This window comes from Solea senegalensis, linkage group LG8 (genome assembly GCF_019176455.1).
Source record: "Solea senegalensis isolate Sse05_10M linkage group LG8, IFAPA_SoseM_1, whole genome shotgun sequence".
Taxonomy (NCBI): Eukaryota; Metazoa; Chordata; class Actinopteri; order Pleuronectiformes; family Soleidae; genus Solea; species Solea senegalensis.
Window position 1 is genome coordinate 21,421,514 of NC_058028.1, and position 22,766 is coordinate 21,444,279.

The following is a 22,766-nucleotide window of genomic DNA, read 5'->3' on the forward strand; positions in this document are numbered from 1 at the left end:
CAACCAACCACAGCATGTGAAAAAAGCAATGAGGATTAAGGGCCTGAAGATTTGTGACAAATCTCAGTGCTCCAAAGTCGACTGGAGGATGCATGCATGCATTAAACATTGCCATAATATCCGGCATGGATATAAAAGTGGGAGTAACAAGTCTCTTTTTGGGCAGAAAAGACATTAAAAAGATTGTGAAATAAAAACCCAATTGCAGCTCTCTGAATGTGACGTTTGAAGGAGAGAGAACAGTTTCAGTCTCAATGCCATGGAAACACTTTTCTTGCATAGATTTGCTCCGTATCGTCATTGTCTTGAGCCTTCTTTTTTGTTTGTTTCATTACAGCCACAACAAAGACATTTCAAAAAGCCAGTCAACTGAAGCGGCTTCATCTCAGTGAGGAAATACTGTGTAAAAGCAGGATATTTGTCAACATAATATCATTTTGCTTCAATTGACCTTTAAAATAAATGTTTATATAAATTTCCTGTGGGTTTTTCCCTCATCTGCTTGATGTGAAGTTACTTTAAGAGTCGTTTATCAAAATCACTTTAAAAACAGTTTTGCCACAGAAAAACCGCACTTTTACTCTACCTGTATGTGAAGAACATATTTAGTTGCCAGGTCTCTTCTGAACACGTGATTGGCCACCAGTGTTCCATCGTTCTCCAGCACAAACTCTGCACCGTCATTACCCGACAGGATGCGGAAGTCAAAAGGCGGGCCGTTGTGGGAGGAGTCTTGATCAATGACAGACAACTGCAGGATGGTGGTGCCGATTGGCTTGTTTTCCTGTGGGAGGAGACGCAGCGTTATACGGTGTTTTAAAAGGTTTTTTTTATAAACTATATTTGAAACAGAGGCATCAGCTGCAGTAAGTAAAAAACAGGGGTCAGAGCAAGATTAATGCTTCATTTCCACAAAGCTCTGTGTATTTACATGTGATTTGTCATCCCATAAAGTTGCTCCACATTTGCCTCCATATACAGTGCACAAAAACCTCTGCTGTGTTTTTCTTTGACTTTGTGTCACAAGAAGTTAACATATAATGCACCAAATTAACAACTCTTACAAATGAAACATTTCACAATGTTGTTTCTTTCTTTGTTTGCTTGTTTGTTTATTTAAATGTTGAGTAGTTTAGCGTCTTTGCAATCCAGGAGCGATGGATCGCGAGACATGGTGTCACAGAAATAAGTGTACAAGCAAATAAACAATTAACAAACTAACTCGGACACTAAGTGAAACTGGCTTTATTAATTAGGTGGCGGTTGGTGGCCTGCTGCAAAACAAGCGGAAGAAACTGTGAGAGTGTCTGTGGAGCTCAGAATAGACGCACAATAAGTCACGACAACGTCTGTCGACGAGCCACAAAGCTTCACGCAGTAATAGCCGGTCATGAATAATGTCACCCTCGGATTTAGTCAGTGCTGTCAGTCAAACATCAGGTTTACCTGTATGACAGTGGTGAGGTTGGCCGGGGAGAAGGTGGGCGGGTTGTCGTTGATGTCAGATATGTCTATGTTGACCATGGCGGTGGAGGACATGGGCGGTGCTCCGCTGTCCAGAGCTCTGATGGCCAGTGAGTAGCTGGGAACCTAAGACACATGAAAGACCATGAGAGAAAAATACACACATACAGTATAATATGATGTATTACACGTAGTTTCTGTGATAGCTCCACAGGCCCCTGTTTCTGTGTGAACACGGTGTTCGTGAGAGGGATTATCTGGGACCTGAGGTGCCAGTCAGTGTCTCTTTCTCATCTCTGGTTAATTTGGTTTGGTTAGACTCTGGTTAGGTTTTTGTTTCAGTTACAACTGACTGATAATTCATTTATTTAGATCGGCTTTTAATGCCCTGTAGCACAATGCCACTTGCCCTCTGTTCTTATTGTATATATCTCATTATATTGATTCTCTTTATTGATTTTAATATATCTTTCATTTCTTTAACACACAGTACATCAGTATGAAAGGATTCATTTGAGATGGTCAGTTTGGCTGTCGTGTCCATTTCTCGCCACTCGTTAAACTGCTGGACATCAACAGAGGGATGATTTTATGGTGACATTGCACATGTCGTCCTGAGGGGGGCAGCAGAGAACAGTCAGTGGGAGATTCAGATCTAAAGCAGTTATTATACCTGAAGGACCATCGCTGTGATTGACTCTGTACACAAACAGGCTGATGGTTTTCTTTGACTATGAATCCTCAACCATTGACCATGGGAAGCCAGAAATCCAGGCTTTATTACAAGCAACCTGATTTAGTTTGATATCACTCCCTTGTGTATTTTGCCTTTGTGTCTGTGAGTCTTCTTTGCCCTGTAATTTCCTCAAGCTTCAGTGCGCCTACAGTTTACCTGCCGCAAACAACAAGACGGGTTAATGACAAACAACTACTTTGCTTTGATTATCTAAACCATTTAGTTAAACAAGAGATTTAAGAACAGGTCCCTGGGGGAGAGTCGAACAGAGAGCCGCGTTAGAGGTGGATAAATTAATACAAAGGTATTTGTATAAATAAAATAAAAGGTCAGTGGTTAATAGAAGCGTCTTAATGTGTCTCCCTGGAGACGTCTGAGGACAGAACTTCACACACGATGTCAAGAGTTGAGAGAAGGAAAACAGCCGAGGCTGCCTGTCGCACACTGATACCGTTATTTCTATTTGCTCAATACCACAGAGGACTGTCTTTGCGTGTCCCTTCCACATAATTCTGTGTCTGTGTGCGAGTAAACTGAAGGTGTATTCATTGCTATGGCAACTTCCGTGATATCAAACGTGCTGTGAAATTCCTCCCCTGTGCTGTGGTGCTGAGTGTCGCCTCACTGTACAATGAAAAGGAAAAAAAAACAAAACAAGCGTAACTGTATAATTAAAATGTGCCACTTTATAAAGTGCCCGTTTCAACAATATTTGAGGTCAACCAAATGTGGGACCTTTTGTTTTTTTTTACATACATAAAGCCAACATTCCTTTATTTGCACGATAACATCATCGAAATTAACAATCTGCTCAGACCTGAAATCCTGTGGCTGCAGTGGTGTCTCTATCCATCTGTAAATAAGTGTCCTTTCTGTTGCGTTAAACAGTAGGAACAGAATAACAGACACAAAATAAAACTGCGCAAATGAAGCGTTGCCGTTGGTTCCGTGTTTATCTGTCTGGACCAAAGCTTTACTGCTCCACTTCTCTCACAGCAACGTGCAGGGGTGGAATTGGAGATGATCTTGTAGCCGGCATAACGGCACACATTAAGTGCATATTGATTTGATCACACAATAAGCAACAGCCAAGTGATGAAAATCAAGTGTGGCTTTTCGTTGCCTTTCTAAAGTCGCTAAATGTCAACGCAAAGAGCTGCAAGTGTCTGGTAGAAACCACTTGATTGGTTGATTGATTTTGGGTCTTTGATCCTGAACTGTGTCTGAGCTGATACACACTCACTGGACCAGTGCTTTCATATCACGCGACACAGGCGAGGCTTAGCACGTGTGTTTTCTGAAGGACACACACATTCCACTGGCATGCTTCCCAAACTTTGCTGCAGGATATTTTTCTGTTTTTCCACGTTGCTTTACATTAAAGAGCTAATGAAGCCGACTGAGGAGAGACGTAGCAGCAACAACACAACAATATTCTGCTGCGTGCAATGTATGAAATAATCAGTAGTAAACAACTATGACCTGTTTAACAGAGAGAGAGCAAGGGAGAGGTTGTTTAGAAAAGACAGAATAAAACACACACACACACACACACACAGAAGAGAAGAGAGGAAAGCTGCTGCTCCGTGTGCGCTAACACACTTTCATCAGTGAAAGGCTTTGATCCCCTCACACACCCCTGCACTATTTTTTCTGAGCACGCTCAGACGGCTCATCGACCGCACTCATGAATTCTTTATGATAGGAATATGAACATTTCTGTTTTCAAGCAGAAGGAGGCGAGGGACAGTGGTGAAGGGGCGAAAGAGCACGTCAGAAGACGGGGGACGGGGACGGGCGTTGGCGATCCTAAGTTCCACTTTAATACTGTTTCCTGCTGCAACTCAACCTGTCTTGTGTACGTGTTTCCTGACAGAGTGTGATTAACTGTCATCAGGTCAGGGATCGGCGACCATGACCGGCTCGCAGCAGCTCAGTTCTTTCTCATGGTCAGACTCAACTGTTGCATATCATGAGATGACAATATTGGAAAAGTAATGCATGAGACACTCATCAAGTGAGTTAAACAGAGTGTGTGATGTTTCAATTGCTTCCTTTAAGACTAGTGTTTCTCAATCTTGGTCCTGGGGACCCAAATGGTCAGCTGATAATGACCCATTTCTTTGAATCTGGTGCAAGGAAGCATCTTCAACAGTCAGGGCAGTGGGTCCCCAGGACCAGGATTGAGAAACCCTCATCAGATATTCATTAAGAAGACGCATTAGAAGATGCTCAGTCTCTGTAGACTGATCTCAAATCGGTTTCCATGAAAAGTTTCAGCTTTTGAAATGATCTTACATACAGTGGGTCTATATTTCTATTTTCTTCAGCATATAACAATTAGTCATTTCTTTACTTTCTGATTGAGACACTATATCCCCATATGATTCCAGAGGAAATGCATAAGGAATATTGTTTAATCACGTAAGGAGCTCCATGGCTAAGAAAAAGAGAAGAGAACCTCTGCTCTATTGGGTTACTGCAACTGCAGTCCATACATTTCTGTTCCTACTGCAGCATTTCCACATTAAACACATCTATCTGCCAAGACACAGCTCGACTTTTATTCTAAAGTAGGTCACAGGAAAGGCAAGTAACTGCTAAAAAGTAACACTGCTTCAGTGAAGCACATGTCCTTTTAGAAATGCAGCTCTTTCTCCTTCTCTTCTCTGTTTTAAATAGAAGATAGATGAATAGAGAAAAAGCTTCAGTGTCATCGTACGAGAACTATAGAGATAATCAGGTGTTACCCTGGTCACGGCATATTAAAAACATGGTTTAAAAACATTTTGTAAATAAAATTGCCATCTTCAACGGTGGTTGAAATTATAATGAGTATTATATGACAGTGATTGCTAGTTTCCTTTAGTTACAAATGCAGATATTAGTTGCCTAATAACACACACACACACACACACACACACAGAAAATGTTGTCCATCCCTGATTGGAGCTTTAAGGCTCCCTATGAAAGTGTTTGAGGATTATTTTGATGTATAAAACATAGGAAATTATCACTTTGTCCCACCGTTAAAGGGCTGCTTGTGGGTTAAGCATTTAGTTGTGATGGTTAAAGTTAGGGTATTGGGCTAGGGAATAAGTGTCCTCACTAAGACAGTTGTACAAACATGTATGTGTGTGTGTGTGTGTCTGTGTCCTCACGGTTTCACGGTCCAGGTGTTTGTTGACTTTGATGACCCCACTGAGCGGGTCGATGAAGAACTGGTTGTCTCGGTCCCCGCTGACGATGGAGTAGAGGATGGCGCCGTTCACTTGACTGTCCACATCCTCTGCTACCAGCTGCAGACACACAGGGACACGCATGCAACAGTCACATATGATAAACCCGTATGTAATCAAACATACTGTTTAATGCAAATGGCTCAGCAGACCACAGATTTCCGGCAGGGGCGGTGCACGTGGAGGAGGAGGTCGGAGAGATAATGTGCAGCGAGTGAATGGAGAGACTGCAGATGTTTCAGTGTGAGGGTGATGTGTTGCCAATGTTTGGTCCGAGTGAGAACCCCGGCAGCAGAATTCTGCACGTGTTGGAGCCCATCATGTTATTATTAGTATTATTGGCTTGACCTAAACTTTTCCAATGGCAGCATAAACCTCTGAGGAAAGGTCTGTGTGCTGTATGTTGTTAAATTAGACTGATTAGACAACAACAGCACAATATTCTCGTGTTTACAGGAGCTAAAAGTAATGAAACTCAAGAATCCAAAGACAATTTAACTTATTAGTGACGTTCTTTGATGTGTAATTTGTTCATTTCCAATGAATTGACTGGTATTTTTCATAAATCCTTTTTCGAAGTTGACATTTTGAGTTAAAAGCGCAGGCTTAATAAATAGCATTCATGGAGGCTGCATTCCATTAAGGTGAGCCAGTCTAGAATCATGCATTCTGACACAGTGGGTTCATTTATTTTTGCAAAATTCAGCTTTACAAGACATTAAGTCACAAATATGTAATTAGACAGCCAGTAGTTGGACAAAAACACAACCTGGCTCTGGATTTAAACTCACCTGGACTACAGAGTCTCCAATGGTGGAGTCCTCTGACACCACCGCACTGTAAAGGTCGCGGCTAAACATCGGAGCGTTGTCGTTGACATCGGTCAGGTTTATGTTCACGGTGGTAATGGCACTCAGCGGTGGCGTGCCGCCATCGCGAGCCTCCACTGTCAGGAAGTAGTCCCTGCAGGTCTCATAGTCCAGAGGCTGGGCCACCAAAATGGCTCCTGAGGAAGAAAAAGAGAACAGACACAAGCATTTTAAGGAGGATTGAGTCTGGTCCTGCAGTTTGAGGAACATATGAAGATCACCCCAAGTGATAATGTCTTTTTGTTTTTAATCTTTATTGAATTTATTTATGACCCTTTTTTTTTTTTTGGAAGATTGAAAATAGAAAAATCACACAGACGTCCAGCAAAAAACATTAAGGAGGTTGCCAGATCAATCAAAATGTGAAACAGTGAGAAGGACAAAAAGATCTTAGAGCTCCCATTTAAGGGATTTTTCACTGCCAGTGACATTTTCAAGCACAACACCAAAGTCAGAGGAAGAGGAACGTCACCTGCAATAAAGACCTTTCGAATGGGAGCTCTTAGGTGTTTTCTCGTTGTTTCCTTTTCTGTTGATCTTTTCGCTATTTTCAAAGCTTTCAAAGGGCTCCACTCAGAACATTCACTGGTGATTGTGATTGCAGAGCAGGAAGAAGTCGAGATGCAAAAATAAATGTTAATGTGATGACACTACGGCTGGTATTGGATATTTGGTTAAAATGAGAGAAAGAAAAGACACACGGGGGTTGTACGGGCATATTTTAATGGATGCAATCAGGCTGAGGGAAAGACTCACAGTCCAGTCCTTTCCTGACTGTGCTCTTTTGTTCGCATCAGCCTCCTAGTGTTGCTGCACTGCTTCACTTTGTAAGAGCAAGAGTTTACTGCAGCATATCCAGTGTGATTGTGCAACTTCAGGCTCAGAGATGGAAAAAGTGCACTAACTTCTGCCCCTGGACACGGTGACCATTGGGTTTATTTTACTGATTTGGCCTTTTTCACATTTGACCTACTTTCCCTGTGTTTTTGGAGTTTGAGTGTTGTGAGGTTTTAGTAAAACAAAGACTGATGAGAACCATTTGGAAAGTAGCTGCACCATTGTTTTAGGCATGAGGTAAAAATAATAATATCATGGTATTACAATTACAGCCCTCAAAGGTCTCCTTTGGTCATCACAACATTCAAAACACAGCCGACAGGATCGTGTTACTCATCCCCGCACACAATCTGATTCCTGTTGTTGATGAGTCATTAAAAACAGCTCATACCTCACGATCGATAGCACAGAAAATTGTAATATTGTGGTACACCAAACTAAAATCAGAGCCAGAAGTGTTTCCACACTTTTCAGCTTTATGGGGCTATAAAACCCCATAATGTGGACAGCAAATGTGAACATAGGAGGTGTTGAAGTGTTTTAAAAGTCAAATACAGTTGTGTGAATTTAGCCAAACACATTCCACACAGCTGAGGTGCACTGCAGAGGTGATTATTATCTATGGGTTTGTCACTATGAGAAGGACCTTTTATATCATTTTATATAAACTCCTATTACTTCCAGTGTTAGAGGAAAAGGAAACAGTGCCAGACAGAGAGAAATACATCAGGAAACACAGTATAAGTGACTTAAGGAGTGTAATATTGGCTCCTTTTACTGCCGTCAGAGATACCTCATTAATTATCTGTGTGAATGGAGATCATGTGTGCCTCAATACAATAGCTGCAACTTGTTCAAATGCAGTGGCGGCCCGTCCATAGAGGGCGCTAGGGCCCCGCCCAACAGTCTCACATGAAGAAGAAGAAGAAGAAGAAGAAGATAGGAATCATCTAAAATATTTTATAAAAACATGGAAGATGATGTCTGTTCAAATTGGTTTGAAACAACACTATACTGTCACAGCAAGAGGCAACACTCACTGCATCTCAGTGTCTCTCTCTCCCTGTGTGTGTGTGTGTCTCTTTCCCCCTGTGTGTGTGTTTCTCTCTCTCCCTGTCTGTGTCTCTCTCTCTCCATGTGTGTGTGTCTCTCTCTCCCTGTGTGTGTCTCTTTCTGTGTGTGTCTTTCTCTCTCTCTCCCTGTGTGCGTCTCTCTCTCTCTCCATGTGTATGTGTGTCTCTCTCTCTCCGTGTGTGTGTCTCTCTCTCTCCATGTGTGCGTCTCTCTCTCTCCATGTGTGTGTGTCTCTCTCTCCCTGTGTGCGTCTCTCTCTCTCTCTGTGTGTGTCTTGCTCTCTCTCACACTCTCTGTGTGTGCGTCTCTCTCTTCCTCCCTCCGTGTGTGTCACTCTCTCTTTCTCTCTGTGTCGTCTCTCTCTCTGTCTCTCACTCCGTGTGTATGTCTCTCTCTGTCTCTCACTCTCCATGTGTTTGTCTCTCTCTCTCTCACTCTCCTGTGTGTGTGTGTCTCTCTCTCCTGTGTGTGTGTCTCTCTCTCCCTCCGTGTGTGTGTGTCCCTCTCTCCCCACGTGTCTCTCTCCGTGTGTCTCTTTCTCTTACTCCTTGTGTGTGTGTGTCTCTCTCTCGCTCTCTCTCTCTCACTCTCCTTGTGTGTGTGTGTGTCTCTCTCTCTCCGTGTGTGTGTGTGTCTCTCTCTCTCTCTCTTCGTGTGTGTGTGTCTCTCTCTCAGCTCCAAACAGAGCATCATGTCTGATCTTTAATCAATCACCCACCACTTCGATCCGCGTCAGCTGGTTATTCTTTTGATTCGTGTAGTGCCTTTTTTTCTCTCTTTTGATTAAAACAGTTCAAATGTAGGGAGTGAATGTGTTTAGTCAACTCACCAGTCAGTGGGTGAATATGAAACTTCCCATGCTCGTTGCCTGATCGGATACTGTAAGTGATCTCCGCATTGGTTCCGATGTCCTTGCTCGCAGCGTAAACTCTCAGAACCTCAGTGCCCACTCCCACATCCTCTCGCACAGTCGCCAGCTGGTCGCGGCGCTCGAACACAGGCGGGTTGTCATTGATGTCGAGAACAGTGATGGTCACGTTAACCAGTGAGGAGAGAGGCAGCGGCGGGCCCTGGTCTGATGCGCGGACTATTATCTGATAAGCTGGCTGCACCTCGCGGTCAAGAACACGTTCCAGGACCACGATGCCGGAGGATTTATCGATGGAAAAGGTTCCTCCTGCGGAGTCAGCCAGCGAGTAGATCACCATCCTGCCTGGACCTGCTGCACAGTCATGATCAGTGTCAGGTGCACATCAGAAAGTGTAATGCAAGGGGTATTGAATGCTTCTGACAAATTCTCTTTTACTTTAAATCAGACAGTTTGGCTTGGTGTGTTGTTCTAATATTTTAATTTTTTTTTGTTGTTTTTTTTAAACCATCCACGTTATCTGCAACAATAAATCAATGAATTGGTTACTGATCAACAACTAAATACATCATCAACTAAGCTAATAATCAATTACTTGATTTGTGTGTTTTTTTCTTTCAGCTTCTTACACATCAATGTTTTCTGGTTCCTTTGTTTCTCCATGACAGTAAACTGTATGTGTTTGTCCTATTTGCCTTCTTTCATTTAATGAACCAAACAACTAATCAATTAATGAAGAAGATAATCAACATATTCTTCAATAATGAAAATAATTACCAGCTGCAGCTAAAGCCGGGCAATATTAACAATAAAGGTTGCAATACAATTCTCTGATGATTTTAATATATTATGCAGACACGCTTTGAGATGTAACACATATAATCATTTTGGTTGTTTTACCTCATATTAAGTCTTTACTCGTGTGATCTAATCTTGGTCTCTTCTTCTATTGTCTTTCACTTTGTTATTCTGAGTTATTGCATTTTTTTGTCTGAAAGGGTTCTTATTATAAAAAATAAATAAAATAAAACACTAGAATTTAAGCCCCCTATTAAAGTGATGGTAGTAAAAGCAGCACTGGTTGCATCACCTTCATCGGGGTCTATGGCCTGGATGCGGGTGAGCAGGGCTTTGGTGGCTGTGTCTTCATACACACTGGCAGTGTACTGTTGCAGTGTGAAGATGGGCGGATTGTCATTCACATCGGTCACTACAAGCTGCACCTCAGCACGGCACCACCTCCCACCACCATCGGTTGCCTGTGCAACCAGATGGTAGTTGGGCGTCATTTCATGGTCCAGAGTCACAGATGACTTGATTTCACCTGGTCGGGTTAGAAAACATGTGTGAGACATACGTTTTCAAAGTATTGTGTGGCATTAAATGTACTGTTTCAATTGCATTCATACCAGTGTCTGGGTCTATGCTGAAGTCCTGGGAACTAGGACCATGTAAGGAGAACTGGATCCAAGCACTGATCCCCATATCTGCATCTGTAGCTCCAACCCTCAGCAGCACACTGTTGACTGGGAGGTCCTCTGGGACGGAGGCAGTGTACACAGCCTACACACACACACACACACACCAAATGCAGTCGATGCAATTAAATGTCATTAAAAACTTGCTTAAGCATCACAAAGGCTGTATTTACACTTAGAAAAATCAAATAAATGTGGTGTAGCAGCAACAAATCTATGACTATATGTTATTTGCAACTCTCATTAAAGGTCAATTGTGTAAGTATATGTGACATCTAATGGTGAGACTTTTCTCCCCCCTTTCTTTCCCAAGAGTGTCAGCGAAGTACCCTTGTATACTATAAAGGATGTTGTTTATCTTTGTTTGCAGTAGGCTTTTGCTTCAAAATTGATTTTATCACCCCTTGCCTTAAGTACATACAAAATCTTATTCAAAGGACACAAAAATCTTAACTTATACATATATACACATATATATATATATATATATATATATATATATATATATATATATATATATATATACATACATATACATATATATATACTCTCCAAAAGGTTACACATGGGACCTTTACGCATTATCAGCTTTATTCCACACCTGGTTACAGACAGGACTGTTGTCATTGGTGTCTATCACCGTGATTTCCACTGTTGCCTGGGAAACAAAGAGTCCGTCGCTGGCAGTGACATTGATGATGTAGCGGTTGCGTTCCTCCCGGTCCAGCAGCCCTTTCACGTACATCTTCCATTCACCCTGAACCAGGCCCAGTGCAAACACACCACGGTAGTTCCCGCCTGAGCACAAAGACAAGATGTGCAGGTCAGTAAAGCATTTAGACACGTAGGCCAACATGGAGTCTCTAACTGAAACAGATTGCATGTCACAAAGGTGAAATCAGAGAAGTGAGACAGTACATTCCGCTTCACAAGGACTTTAACACAGTAGGGCTGCAAGAAAACGTAAGCATGACCACTTTACACCATTTTTACACCTCCCTCCACTGGCTTCCCCTCTGGATCAGGGTTGATTTTAGGTTTTTATTGCTTGTTTTTAATATTTTAAATGGGCTTATTTCTGTGGTAGAACGAGGTGCAAAACCAGAGGTGATCAAGCCTTTTCAGTGGCTGCCCCCAATCTTAGGAATTGTTTACCTTATCATGTAAGAGACTCTTGAAACTCTCAAGTCCCTCCTGAAAACACACCTCTTCTCTCGCAGTCAATTCAGGATGAGCGAGACAGCTTGCTCTTTTCTATTGCACTGCTTCTTTGTTATTGTATTATATTATATATTATATTTCTATAGTTCTACCTGTCGGTGCTGTGTATTTGTTGTGCCTGTCTCAACTAAGGTTGTTTTAAATGTGCTATAAAGTTGACATTGACATAAAGTATGACATTTATTGGTAAAGGTAGCTATGACACACTCACTGATGTAGTCAGTGAGCATTCTGAGTCTACTCTGGAGGCTGTTTCCTGTTCCTGGAAAACCTCAAATAGAAGGCCTAAAGGAAGATGCTGGTCACATGTCTGAACCATTTCAACGCTTGATTCAAAGCAGTAGTGGCTCTCTTCTGACCCCCCTATGGATGTCAAATATGAGCCTATGGCAGAAACTCCTTTTGGAAGAATCAATAACCATAAAATATAACCATGAAAACAGGTTAGGGTTAGAACACAACGTCCCACTTGGAGGTGCATGACCCTCATGGTCACTTCACACTTGGCAGAAAACAGCCCTAGTGTGTGCTGAGGGTCATGGTTTGATGATGTCAACAGAACTACTTCTTCTGTAAAGAGCAGAGAAGCATTTCTGTGTATCTTTAAACTTGAAACACTCCTCACGCCTGCTGTACCTTCACAGCAGGCTATATAAGTATTTTTATGGCTACATTCACAACTGAAACAACATTGTAATAACAAGACGGTGGGGTAAGTTCTGTTCTGTTCTAATATCAGACATGTGTTCATTATTTCTCTCATCTTTATCTTGCCGTCTCTTCCCTCTCGCAGTGTGGCAGCAGCTCATTCATCCTTCCCTGCTTTCGTTTTTAGCTGTCACGTACGAGGTCACGTCGTCGCAAATGTCTGTCATTTGCTCATTACAATGCAACTTCTTGTTAGGAATTCCTCATTAGCGCTGTATCTCCTGTTGGGATGGCGCTCTTCTGTCTCAGTCTCCTGGGGAATCCTAACTTCATTATTACCATCTGCCGTATCAATCGGCAGCAAAGTCACTTCCTCACTATTATGGAGAGTCAGTATAAAAATGCAGTATGAGCATAAACCTGGCATTACACTCAACTTTTAGTTTTTTTTGTTGCATACATTTTCTGTTGATGCATATATTATAAAAGTCCAAAAGTTTAACTTCTGCACTTCTATAGAGCACATTTTTTAGACAATAACTCGGCTTTTTACACCAATATCAAGACTACTCCATGAATCTAACATTTTTCCAACTATATTTACTACTTCTTTGGCCTACAGAGAACTGTAGCTGCACAAATGCCATTGGCTAGAATCTGTGCAATTTGTATCGCTTGGTAATTCAGGATACTCCTAATCTGAGTGGGATGGCAGTTGTGTCATGAGTAAACGAGTAAACGAAAGCAGGATTCTGTGATTTGAATTTATGTTGGAAATCAAAATCCAGCACTATTTTTCTTTTCTTCTACAATGAAAAAATAAATCAGGGGATGGGTAAATGGGGGGAAGCTGACCATAAAAGACTATCTGACCATCATGAAGTACACCAGGATTAATAACCTGTCAAAAGCTATCAGAGGTAATCAACCTAAAATTATTGATTAAATTGACATGGAAAACATAATCTCCTTAAAGTATTGTGGAAACTACAAACAGTAACATTGGATTTTAAAAAGATGGTACAGGGTTCGACAATAGTTGCAATATGACATACACATTTGACTCACCTGTGATGTGGTAGCTGACTTGACGGTTAACAGCAGAGCTGTCATCATCTCTGGTGTTCAGCACTGCCACGACCTCGCCGGGCGGGTCACTCTCCTGAACTGAACCAAAGTAGTGCAGCTCCAAAAACCTGGGCGGGTTGTCGTTGATGTCTGATACTACCACAGTCACAGTGGTGGTACTGGAAAGAGACACGGTTTCTCCTAGATCATACGCCACAACTGTGAAGGTGTAGGATGGATTCGTTTCATGGTCCAGGTCCTTACGTGTTGAAATCCAGCCAGTGTTACTATCAATGCTGAAGGTTCCACCCAGTGTGTCTGAATCTCCTTCAGACTGGATTAATGCCCCAAGACTGTATGTCACCTGGCCATTAGCGCCAGAGTCCGGGTCTAGCGCTTGGACTTGAATAATTCTAGTACCAACGGACATTCCCTCCATAACTGTGGCCTCATAGGAGTTGGCTTCAAAGGCTGGTTTGTTGTCGTTTAGATCCAACACTTTGACTTCAACATCAACAGTAGTCACAGAATCTAGCTTAGCCTGTTGTACAGTGGCAGTTATTTTGAAATGATACTCTCTGATCACCTCAAAGTCCAAGGACTTATCAAGCTTAATCACACCAGTGTCCTTTTCCACCAAAAACACCACATCTTGGTTGTTTTCTCCAGTCTCTCCATTAACTAGGGCAAAGGTAGCGGTTAGTGGGTCATGTCCAGGTGGAAGGTTAATGCGCACTGTACCCATTGCTATGCCTATGGGGGTATCCTCTGGAATGCTAAATGAATACTGATGTTGACTGAAGTGAGGAATGACGGCATCTGGAGAAAGAACATGGATGTAAACGGACACTAGAGAGTGTCGGACTGGATTCCCCCCATCCACAGCTTTCACAAAAAAAGATAATACAGAGTTTCTCAAGTGGCTGAAGCTGCCTTTAGTCACCATCCAACCATTGTCTGGGTCGATCTCTAAAATATCTACCACAGGAACATGTGCCTCACTGTAAAGCGAGTATGTTACTTTGGCGTTTGTTCCATCATCGGGGTCATGAGCCTGAATCTGTGTCACCAAAAATCCTTTAGTCACATCAGATTTGACGGAAGCCCTGTACTCTGTAGCGTGGAATCGAGGCACATTATCATTATCATCCAACAGAGTAACTTGTACTGTGCAGAAAGAGGCACGTCCGCCATAGTCCCGGGCTGCTATTGTCAGGATGATATTCTTATTAGCTGGGTCCTCACGATCAAGCTTTTCTACGGTGGTGATCTGACCACTGGCATCAATGTTGAACTGGTCTTTTCCCACATCATTAACAAAAGAATAAGTGATGTAGCCGAATATTCCAGGGTCTGCATCTGTCGCCTTTACCTGGAATAAAGAAAACAGATGTCTTAGTCAATACAGACAAGAGTATTTTACGTTTATGGGGATAAGAAACCCCCCTAAATTTGAACACTTACCTGTATAACCTTGGTTCCTACAGCAGCATTCTCTCTTAGGTCTGCCTCATATGCATTTTGCCCAAACACTGGACTGTACAGGTTGGCTTCCAACACCTTAACATGAACCTGTGCAGTGCTGGTGAACACCCCATCAGATACTGAAACATTGAGGCTGTGGACAGGCTCCATTCTCTGCTTTTGGTGACTAGACAACGTGATGATTCCAGTCTTTTTATCCATAACAAAGTTCATTTTTTCATTTCCTGACAGGATGCCGTATTCCAATTTGTCAAAATCTGAGCTGTCTGCATCTGAGGCCTGAACACAGGTTACAAAGTGACCTCTGGGTGCTAATTCATTCACATATGACTCATAGAGAAGCTGGTTGAAAACTGGAGGATTGTCGTTCATGTCATTCACAACAACTACGACCGATACTTCACTGCTTAGTGGTGGGAAGCCATTATCAGTGGCCTTGACAATGAACTCATACTTCTGGTGTAGTTCATGGTCTAGCATACGGGCTGTGAGGATTAATCCACTGCTACTATCAATGTGAAAATAGTCTGTGCTGTTGTGTGCATCAGAGAAGATCTGGTAGCGGACAGCACTGTTCTTCTCTGAGTCTCTATCATTGGCAATGACTTGAAGTGCTGGGGTTCCAATCATGGCTGTTTCTGACAAAACAACTCTGTAGGACATCTTCTGAAAGATGGGAGGGTTATCATTTACATCCAGGACTATCACATCAACGTCAACCTCAGCACGGGCACCAGTTAGATAGTCTGTAGCTCTGATGGTCAGGTGGTAAGATGCTGCTGCTTCATAGTCCAAAGAGTGGATGACACTTATGACTCCAGTGTCAAAACCAATGTCAAACTGAAGAGATGGATCGCCGTCAACTATCGTGTAGATGATGTTCTGACCTTCTGGACTAGTGGCATTGATGCCGAGGATAGGTGTGTGCACAGCCACGTCCTCATTCACAGAAACAGAATAAAACGATTTGTCAAATACAGGCATGGCTTTGTTGACTACAGTGATTGGAAACTCTATTGTAGTTGAAAGAGGTGGATAACCACCGTCTCTGGCATATATCACCATCTGGTATTCCACGTTGGACAGGTCAGATTCAAAAGACTTCTTGAGGGTAAGACCACCTGTCTGTCGGTTGATCTCAAAGTGACCATGGTCATCCTTTAGATAGTAAGATACCTCTCCATTAATGCCTTTGTCGCTGTCTACTGCCATGACTTTGAAAATGGGTGATCCTGGCTCAGCTTCTACTTGAACGGCTGCATAATATGGAAGTCCAACAAACACAGGGGCATTGTCGTTGATGTCCTCAACTTGAACTCTCACCATGACTCTGGCCACATGCAGATGGTCATGCTCTCTTCTTGCCTCAATAACCAGTTCATAAAACTCTTGCTCTTCGCGGTCAAACGGTATACCTGTGGTTTGGATCACGCCCGAAGTAGGACGAATTCTAAAGCGGTTACCAGCATTCAGCAAGGTGTATTTCAGTGGTTCATTGAGACGGTTTCCAACAGCATTGACCACAGCCACTTTGGTGATATTTGACACATTCTCTTGAATAGATGAAGAGTAAAGGCTCTGGGTGAAGCTGAGGCCGGAATCCAGAGCTTCTCGGACAAGTATGGTGACTGAAGACATGCTGGAGAATTTCCCATCCGAAACTCTGACACTAAACCGGAATCGTTCTTTGGAGAAGTTATTGTTCTTGACGATGATGACTCCACTGGAAGGTTTGATGGCAAAGTATTCCAGTGCTCCATCAGTCAGAGAGTAGGTAAGCTCTGTGGGGACATCTTTATCAGGGTCTACGGCTGAAACCTGCAATGCCTCTACTCCTACATAGGTGGGAAGTAGCAGGATTGTTTCATAGGCATTCTGGGTGAAAAGAGGCGGTGAGTCGTTTGTGTCAATCACTTGTATTGTGACTTCAGTTGGACTGTCTGCTGTCAACTGAGGCCTACCACTGTCCCTGACATGGACATGGAAGTGGAAAGTGGCAAACGTCTCGTGGTCTAGATTAGCAATAGTTCGGATGGAGCCAGTTCCTGAGTCTACTGTAAAGAACATCTTTGCTGTGTCCTCAACAATCTGGTAAACCAACAGAGCATTTTGGTTACGATCAGCATCAATAGCCTTTATTACTAACGGTGAGCCATCTGAGTCCAAGACTACACTGTTGACTGGTGCCGCTTCACTGATGCTACCATGATAATGAAGCAGCTGAAACACTGGGGGGTTGTCATTTTCATCCACAACCTGAATTAACAGAGTAGAATTCGAGGCCATGCCAGCCATGTTGGTAGCCCGGACTGTTAGGGTGTAAGATGCTGAAGTCTCAAAGTCTAGAGGCTTTTGAGTAGTTATCACTCCGCTGTATTGATTAATTTGAAAAACACGGGCTGCGTTTCCTTGTTTAATGTCATAAGTGAGGGTGGACTGACTGACTGCGTTGACTGTGGTAACAGATGTTCCAGTCACTGCCTTCTCTGAGATCTCAGCTTGGTACTCAGGCTGAGGGAACTTTGGACCTGCATTGTCAGAGAGGGTGACGGTGATACGCACTACAGTGGTGGTGGACAAGGGAGGGGAGCCATTATCGGTGACCCTGACAGTGAGAACATAATGGCCTATGTTGGACAAATCCAAGTCACGTGCAACAGTGATGATACCCAAAACTGGCTCAATACTGAAAGCATTTCCAGTGTTTCCTGAAAAAAAAAAAAAATCAAAAACAAAGTTATTATTGAAGTAGACATTTTACAAGCAGTTATTTGAAGGGTACATAGAGTAAACAGGAACAATTACTCAGTTATCACTGGTGCCTACCTGCTTCAATAAAGTAGTGTAGCTCTGCATTCTCTCCTTTGTCTTTGTCAAGGGCAGTTACCTGGACCACAGCTGATCCCACTGCTGCTGACTCGTAAACTTGACCTTCATACAGTGCACTAGTAAAGATGGGTACATGGTCATTTATATCTTCCACCTCTATCAACACACGAGCCAGGTTCTTCCGATACGGGAACTCTTGGTCCTTTACCTGTGGAGAAAATTTAGGAATTAAATACACAGTTCCATTCAACATGGGCAATGTTGGTCCAAAAAAAGAGGATGTAGCTAAACAGACAACAGTCTAAAACGCATCAACTATTGGTTCAGGCGAATCTGGGTAGATAATTTCAGCCCGTGTTGGGTAAACCAACCTGAACAAAAAGGGCAGCACAAACGCCAAATACATGTACCTTAAAATCTGGCAGACAAAATGTCAGTGACAATTCTGCTGCAAATATCCACCAATATATAAAGCTGCATACTGATATATACAGTACATATCGACAATGCCTGTACATCAATATCTACCTGCAAAAGACACAAAACTTGAAAACATGATTCCAATAATCACGTTAATCACGTTAATCACGACTAATGAAATGATACATCCTGCCCTTTTTTCATGAGGATACACCAACATAATGCTCAGGACTATATCAGGACCTTTGATATACTTATTTTATCATAATCCGCTCAATACTTTTGATTGAAAATAAAAAAGTATAATAAACAAACATAATAATATTGGGTTGAAAAACTTTTGAGTTGCCCATTATGCTACTGAGTTCACACGGTGTGAAAAAGAAGGCTACATTTTTAAATGTTAAGGTTGGGGGCAGTTTGAACAAGGTCCTTAATATAATTAGCAATTCATCAAAAAAACAAACACGTCTTACAACAACAGTGAGGATGTGCTGGGCGCAGGCCTCGTGGTCCAGCCTCTGAACAGTGTAGATGGTGCCCAGGGACGGGTGGATGCGGAACAGACGCATGCTGTTGGGGTCTATCGCGCTCTGCAGAGAGAAGGTCAGCTGGTGATGCTCGTCACGGTCTGACGCTAAAACCTGGACAACCTCAGTGTCTGGTGGTGTATCTTCGGAGATGGTGACATCATAGGTTGATTGGGAGAAGAGGGGGGCGTTGTCATTGTAGTCCATCACCGAGATGTGAACCTACAATTTGAAGAGAGAAAGACAAAGAAAAAGAAAGAGGAATGAATAAAGACATGACTTTTCGAAGAAAGTCAGTCGAGCAGCCAGTGAACATGACTGCATGACTGAGTTTGCTAATCTATCGTTGCTGTTACCGTTTATTGTAACAATTTAGCAGGAAACAAATGGATGAAGCCATTGATTTCAGTCCAAAGAGCCCATCTGTGAATTGTCTGGTGATTAATTAGCCTCTGGGGGCTAAAGGCTAATCATTTATTTTACAGTGTAGACAGTGGATATCTGGATCACTGATTCACCTTGCTGAATCACTTTTGTTTTGCATTGGCTGTATGCAGTTTTCAGTCTGACGAGCAACACATGCAAACTACTTATGATCAACTTGCATGTTTATGACTAATCTCTATTAACAGGTCTCTGCATATGAATGCAAATGAATTTAAAGGTGATGACTGATGCATTTGGTAAATGTTTTCCACCACTCTTGCTCTGCGCACCAAGCATTAAACTGCAGGCAAACAAAGCATGCTAAAATGTGACTGGCCAAACTCCAAGGTTCCGGAGCCAAAACATACACTCTCTCGCCTACACATTCTGCATATTCACACGGAGACTGTGTTTATAGACATCACACAGTGTTTGGTATATGCTTTTGTTACGGCATGTCTCTGTTTAGAGGTCTGAGGTGGTTTTTCTTTCAACACATGGACAGGAAGAGTAATGGAAACAAAAGAATTTCAGATGATAGGTGCTGAGTAAATAAGTGTGGCACTTTCATACCACTTCAATGATGAAATAGAGAGTATGCCGAACATGATGGAATGCACGACATTTTACACGCTGCAGAGAAGTCATGTAGGGTGTTTCGCGGATGGTGTGTGTGTGCGTGTGTCATGACTCATGGAAAGTTCCTGAGTCACAGATGACTGGTGATGGAGCTCAGCGTGAGTCAGGAAAACACAGGAGGAATGGCAGAAGCAGGTACTGAGGCAGAGAGCAAGGCAATAAATCAAACACGAGTGGATTTCATTGACTCAAGCCAAAGTGACAAAAGTAAAAAAAAGCAGTTTGGCTGCTTAATCTAAAGAAAAAAAGTCTCTATTGCCCACTCTGGAGTTATATGGCATGGGTGGCAGGATACTGACCCTGGTTAAAGTAAGGGGGCAGGGATGGAAGCCAGGGGCATCAAGATACAAGCTGCTACTACAGCGAGGGGCTAAGCAGGGCGACAAGAGGTTAGACTATCAGGTGTAATCTGGCATGAGACAGAAATTAGCCAGCCAGAAAGAAAAGCAGGGTGATGGTGACTGTGGCGAGGAAGCAAGGTAGAGAAGAGTGACAAAAAAAGACTAGCAGGATGATTATCCAAGTACCATTAAAAAGAGTGGGGATATTATATTATAGCATTAACAGTTAGAAAAGATACAAGTTAAATAAAAAAAAAAAAAACTGCTTTCATGGACCTTATGACAGTTTGGAGGACAGTGTCTCTGCAGACTGGCAGGACTATTCCCTCAAACTAATATTTAGTTCAGATCAAATAACAGCTTTTGAAACCCTCTTCAACCTACTCCTGTCAGTCCTCGAGTGAACATCCACATGCAGCATGACGTACGGTTGTGAGGAGCTCTGCATTCTTTCAGTTCATTGCATCAACTGCAGATCAGTGAGGCCATGCGATGCAGCGTGCAGAAGACTGTGTAGTCTCCTGGAGCAGGTTGGAACGCTTTGGCCTTCAACCTGAGCCTTACAGCACCTTTTATGACCTGCTTCCTCTGACCCATCACTGAACACTTGAATATCAAAGACAACGGAGGACAGCGGCGTGAACAGCAGAAGCACATGGAATTCTGTTTATATGACCCTAGATATCTGCAGGTGTGTTCACACATATGGTCTGCTCTATAGTCCCTGAGGTCCTTGAGTGTGGGCAGTTTAAAAATGCACTGCAAAATGTCTGTGTGCATCCCTGCAATCCCTTTCCTAGAGACAGTCACCAACCAGCCAATGAGATAGTGTTATGCAAATACACAGGCACCAGTGAATCAAATCCCATTCTACCATCCACCAATCACTGCTTTAGCAACAGTAGCAACTCTTGCCATCAAGTCGAACATCACAGACGCCGCTCCGGTAACTTCCCAAATCCACCTCAAGCACCAGGCCCCTTGCTCTCTTACAACATTAGGCACGTTAAGTGTTAAAGTGCACTTGTGAGTGCTCAGTGACTGTGTTGAGCACTCACACGGCTGTATTCAGAACCAGGACCTTCTCCCTGAGAAGTGAAAGTGGGAACTTCTAAGCCATTCTACTATCTATGCCCCTGTCAGAATATACTTGCTGGAGTGTGCAACCATTACAAAGCACGAAACAACAGCGGGAGCTGGAGCAGGATTTAGTGGGGGAGGAAAAAGTGCCAAAGTGCAGGATACACACACATGTAGAAAAAAGATTTGCCCTGATTCTTCTCCAGAGAAAACATGAAGAGAAATGAAGGGAAACAGAGACAGGAGTTGAATGCTGCCAGGTGGTGGGTCTAAATTTAAACCATACTGCAGCAGTCGGCCTTCTGTTCTTTAACTGCGGAGACATTCTCTGGCAGCATGACGCCATGCTGACTCTCCATCTGGGAGCCTACCTCCCAATTTACAGGTGTGTGTGTCTGGGCCTTTTATATGTGTGTGTGAACAGATTATAATCATCATCATCATAATGGTAATAATAATCATCATCAACATAAGCACACTAATAATAATAATAATACTAATGATAATAATAATAACAATAATAATACAGATATATCAACAAGAAGAGTTGGCGGACATATGCTATTGAAGCATTTTGTCATTTATATTAGAAAGTTTGCAGAAATACTGTAATAATGTTTATGTTTTGATTTTGTCAGACATCATTCAAAAAAAAATATATATATACTGTATATATATGTTTACAAAATGCCATTTGAATATTCAGTAAAAACCTCAGTTCACTTTAATAAAAAGCCAAATTTGAGAACTGTTAATCGTCTTTGCCAAACTTATAACCTTTGAATAAAATATGTGACTGTGAATATGAATATTTGTCTCTTAAAGGAATACTTCACCAATTTGCATTTAGCTTCATAAGTTCCGTGGTACCTGCGAGTACGCCGTGTTGGTGCCGTCTGTGGCCTGCACCGTCAGGTTGTAGAAGGAGCGCTGCTCGGCATCCAGCGGCTTAGCAATGACGATGGTGCCCGCGGCCTTCTCCACGTCGAACGCGCTGTCGCTGTTCCCACCTGATCCACGGGAGGACGGTCAGACGGGAAGAGGGAAAGGTGCAAAGTCAGACATAAAGATATATATATATGAATATATATACACACACACACACACACACACAGAACATGGTTTTATTGATGGAGCAATGGTTTACACTCATGTTTATTAATGTGCCATATGCATACACTGCAAAGTAATGTGTTTATATTGTCATATACTAATTAGTGGACTGAGCATGTACAATGATCACACAGACCGGACAGCACATGACTGCTGTGCACACTTGGATGTGAAGTAAAAAAAAAAAAAAAGGACAGGTATGGCTGCTGACACCTGCACTGCTGACACACTTCAGAATCACAAGTAAGCACAAGCACTGGCCATGCAAGCACACCAACAACATACACACCCTGTGTTCGTGTTCCTGTTACTGTCTGCACTTAATACGTGGCCTTTTAAATTTGCAACATATGGTGTATAAAAGTGTGTGCGTGTGTTTGTTTGTTCCTTACAGTGATCCA

General features: G+C 42.5%; 1 protein-coding gene across 6 annotated transcripts in view; it reads right to left on the bottom strand.

The window, feature by feature from the left end:
* fat3a (FAT atypical cadherin 3a) overlaps positions 1–22,766 on the bottom strand; it is a 90,539-nt gene that overhangs the window by 20,477 nt on the left and 47,296 nt on the right. For 3 of the 6 annotated variants that reach the window (XM_044031791.1, XM_044031789.1, XM_044031787.1), the window contains 13 exons: positions 22,123–22,262; positions 18,713–18,988; positions 17,814–18,024; positions 14,967–17,695; positions 13,503–14,874; positions 11,167–11,363; positions 10,497–10,650; positions 10,178–10,411; positions 9,049–9,438; positions 6,231–6,445; positions 5,362–5,499; positions 1,447–1,590; positions 587–784 (listed from right to left, as the gene is read on the bottom strand). In XM_044031791.1, coding sequence (XP_043887726.1) covers positions 587–784; positions 1,447–1,590; positions 5,362–5,499; positions 6,231–6,445; positions 9,049–9,438; positions 10,178–10,411; positions 10,497–10,650; positions 11,167–11,363; positions 13,503–14,874; positions 14,967–17,695; positions 17,814–18,024; positions 18,713–18,988; positions 22,123–22,262 — 6,398 coding nt within the window. Of the gene's footprint in view, positions 1–586; positions 785–1,446; positions 1,591–5,361; positions 5,500–6,230; positions 6,446–9,048; positions 9,442–10,177; positions 10,412–10,496; positions 10,651–11,166; positions 11,364–13,502; positions 14,875–14,966; positions 17,696–17,813; positions 18,025–18,712; positions 18,989–22,122; positions 22,263–22,766 lie in introns of all 6 variants that reach the window. The other 3 variants (XM_044031788.1, XM_044031790.1, XM_044031786.1) reach the window with 1 other exon arrangement.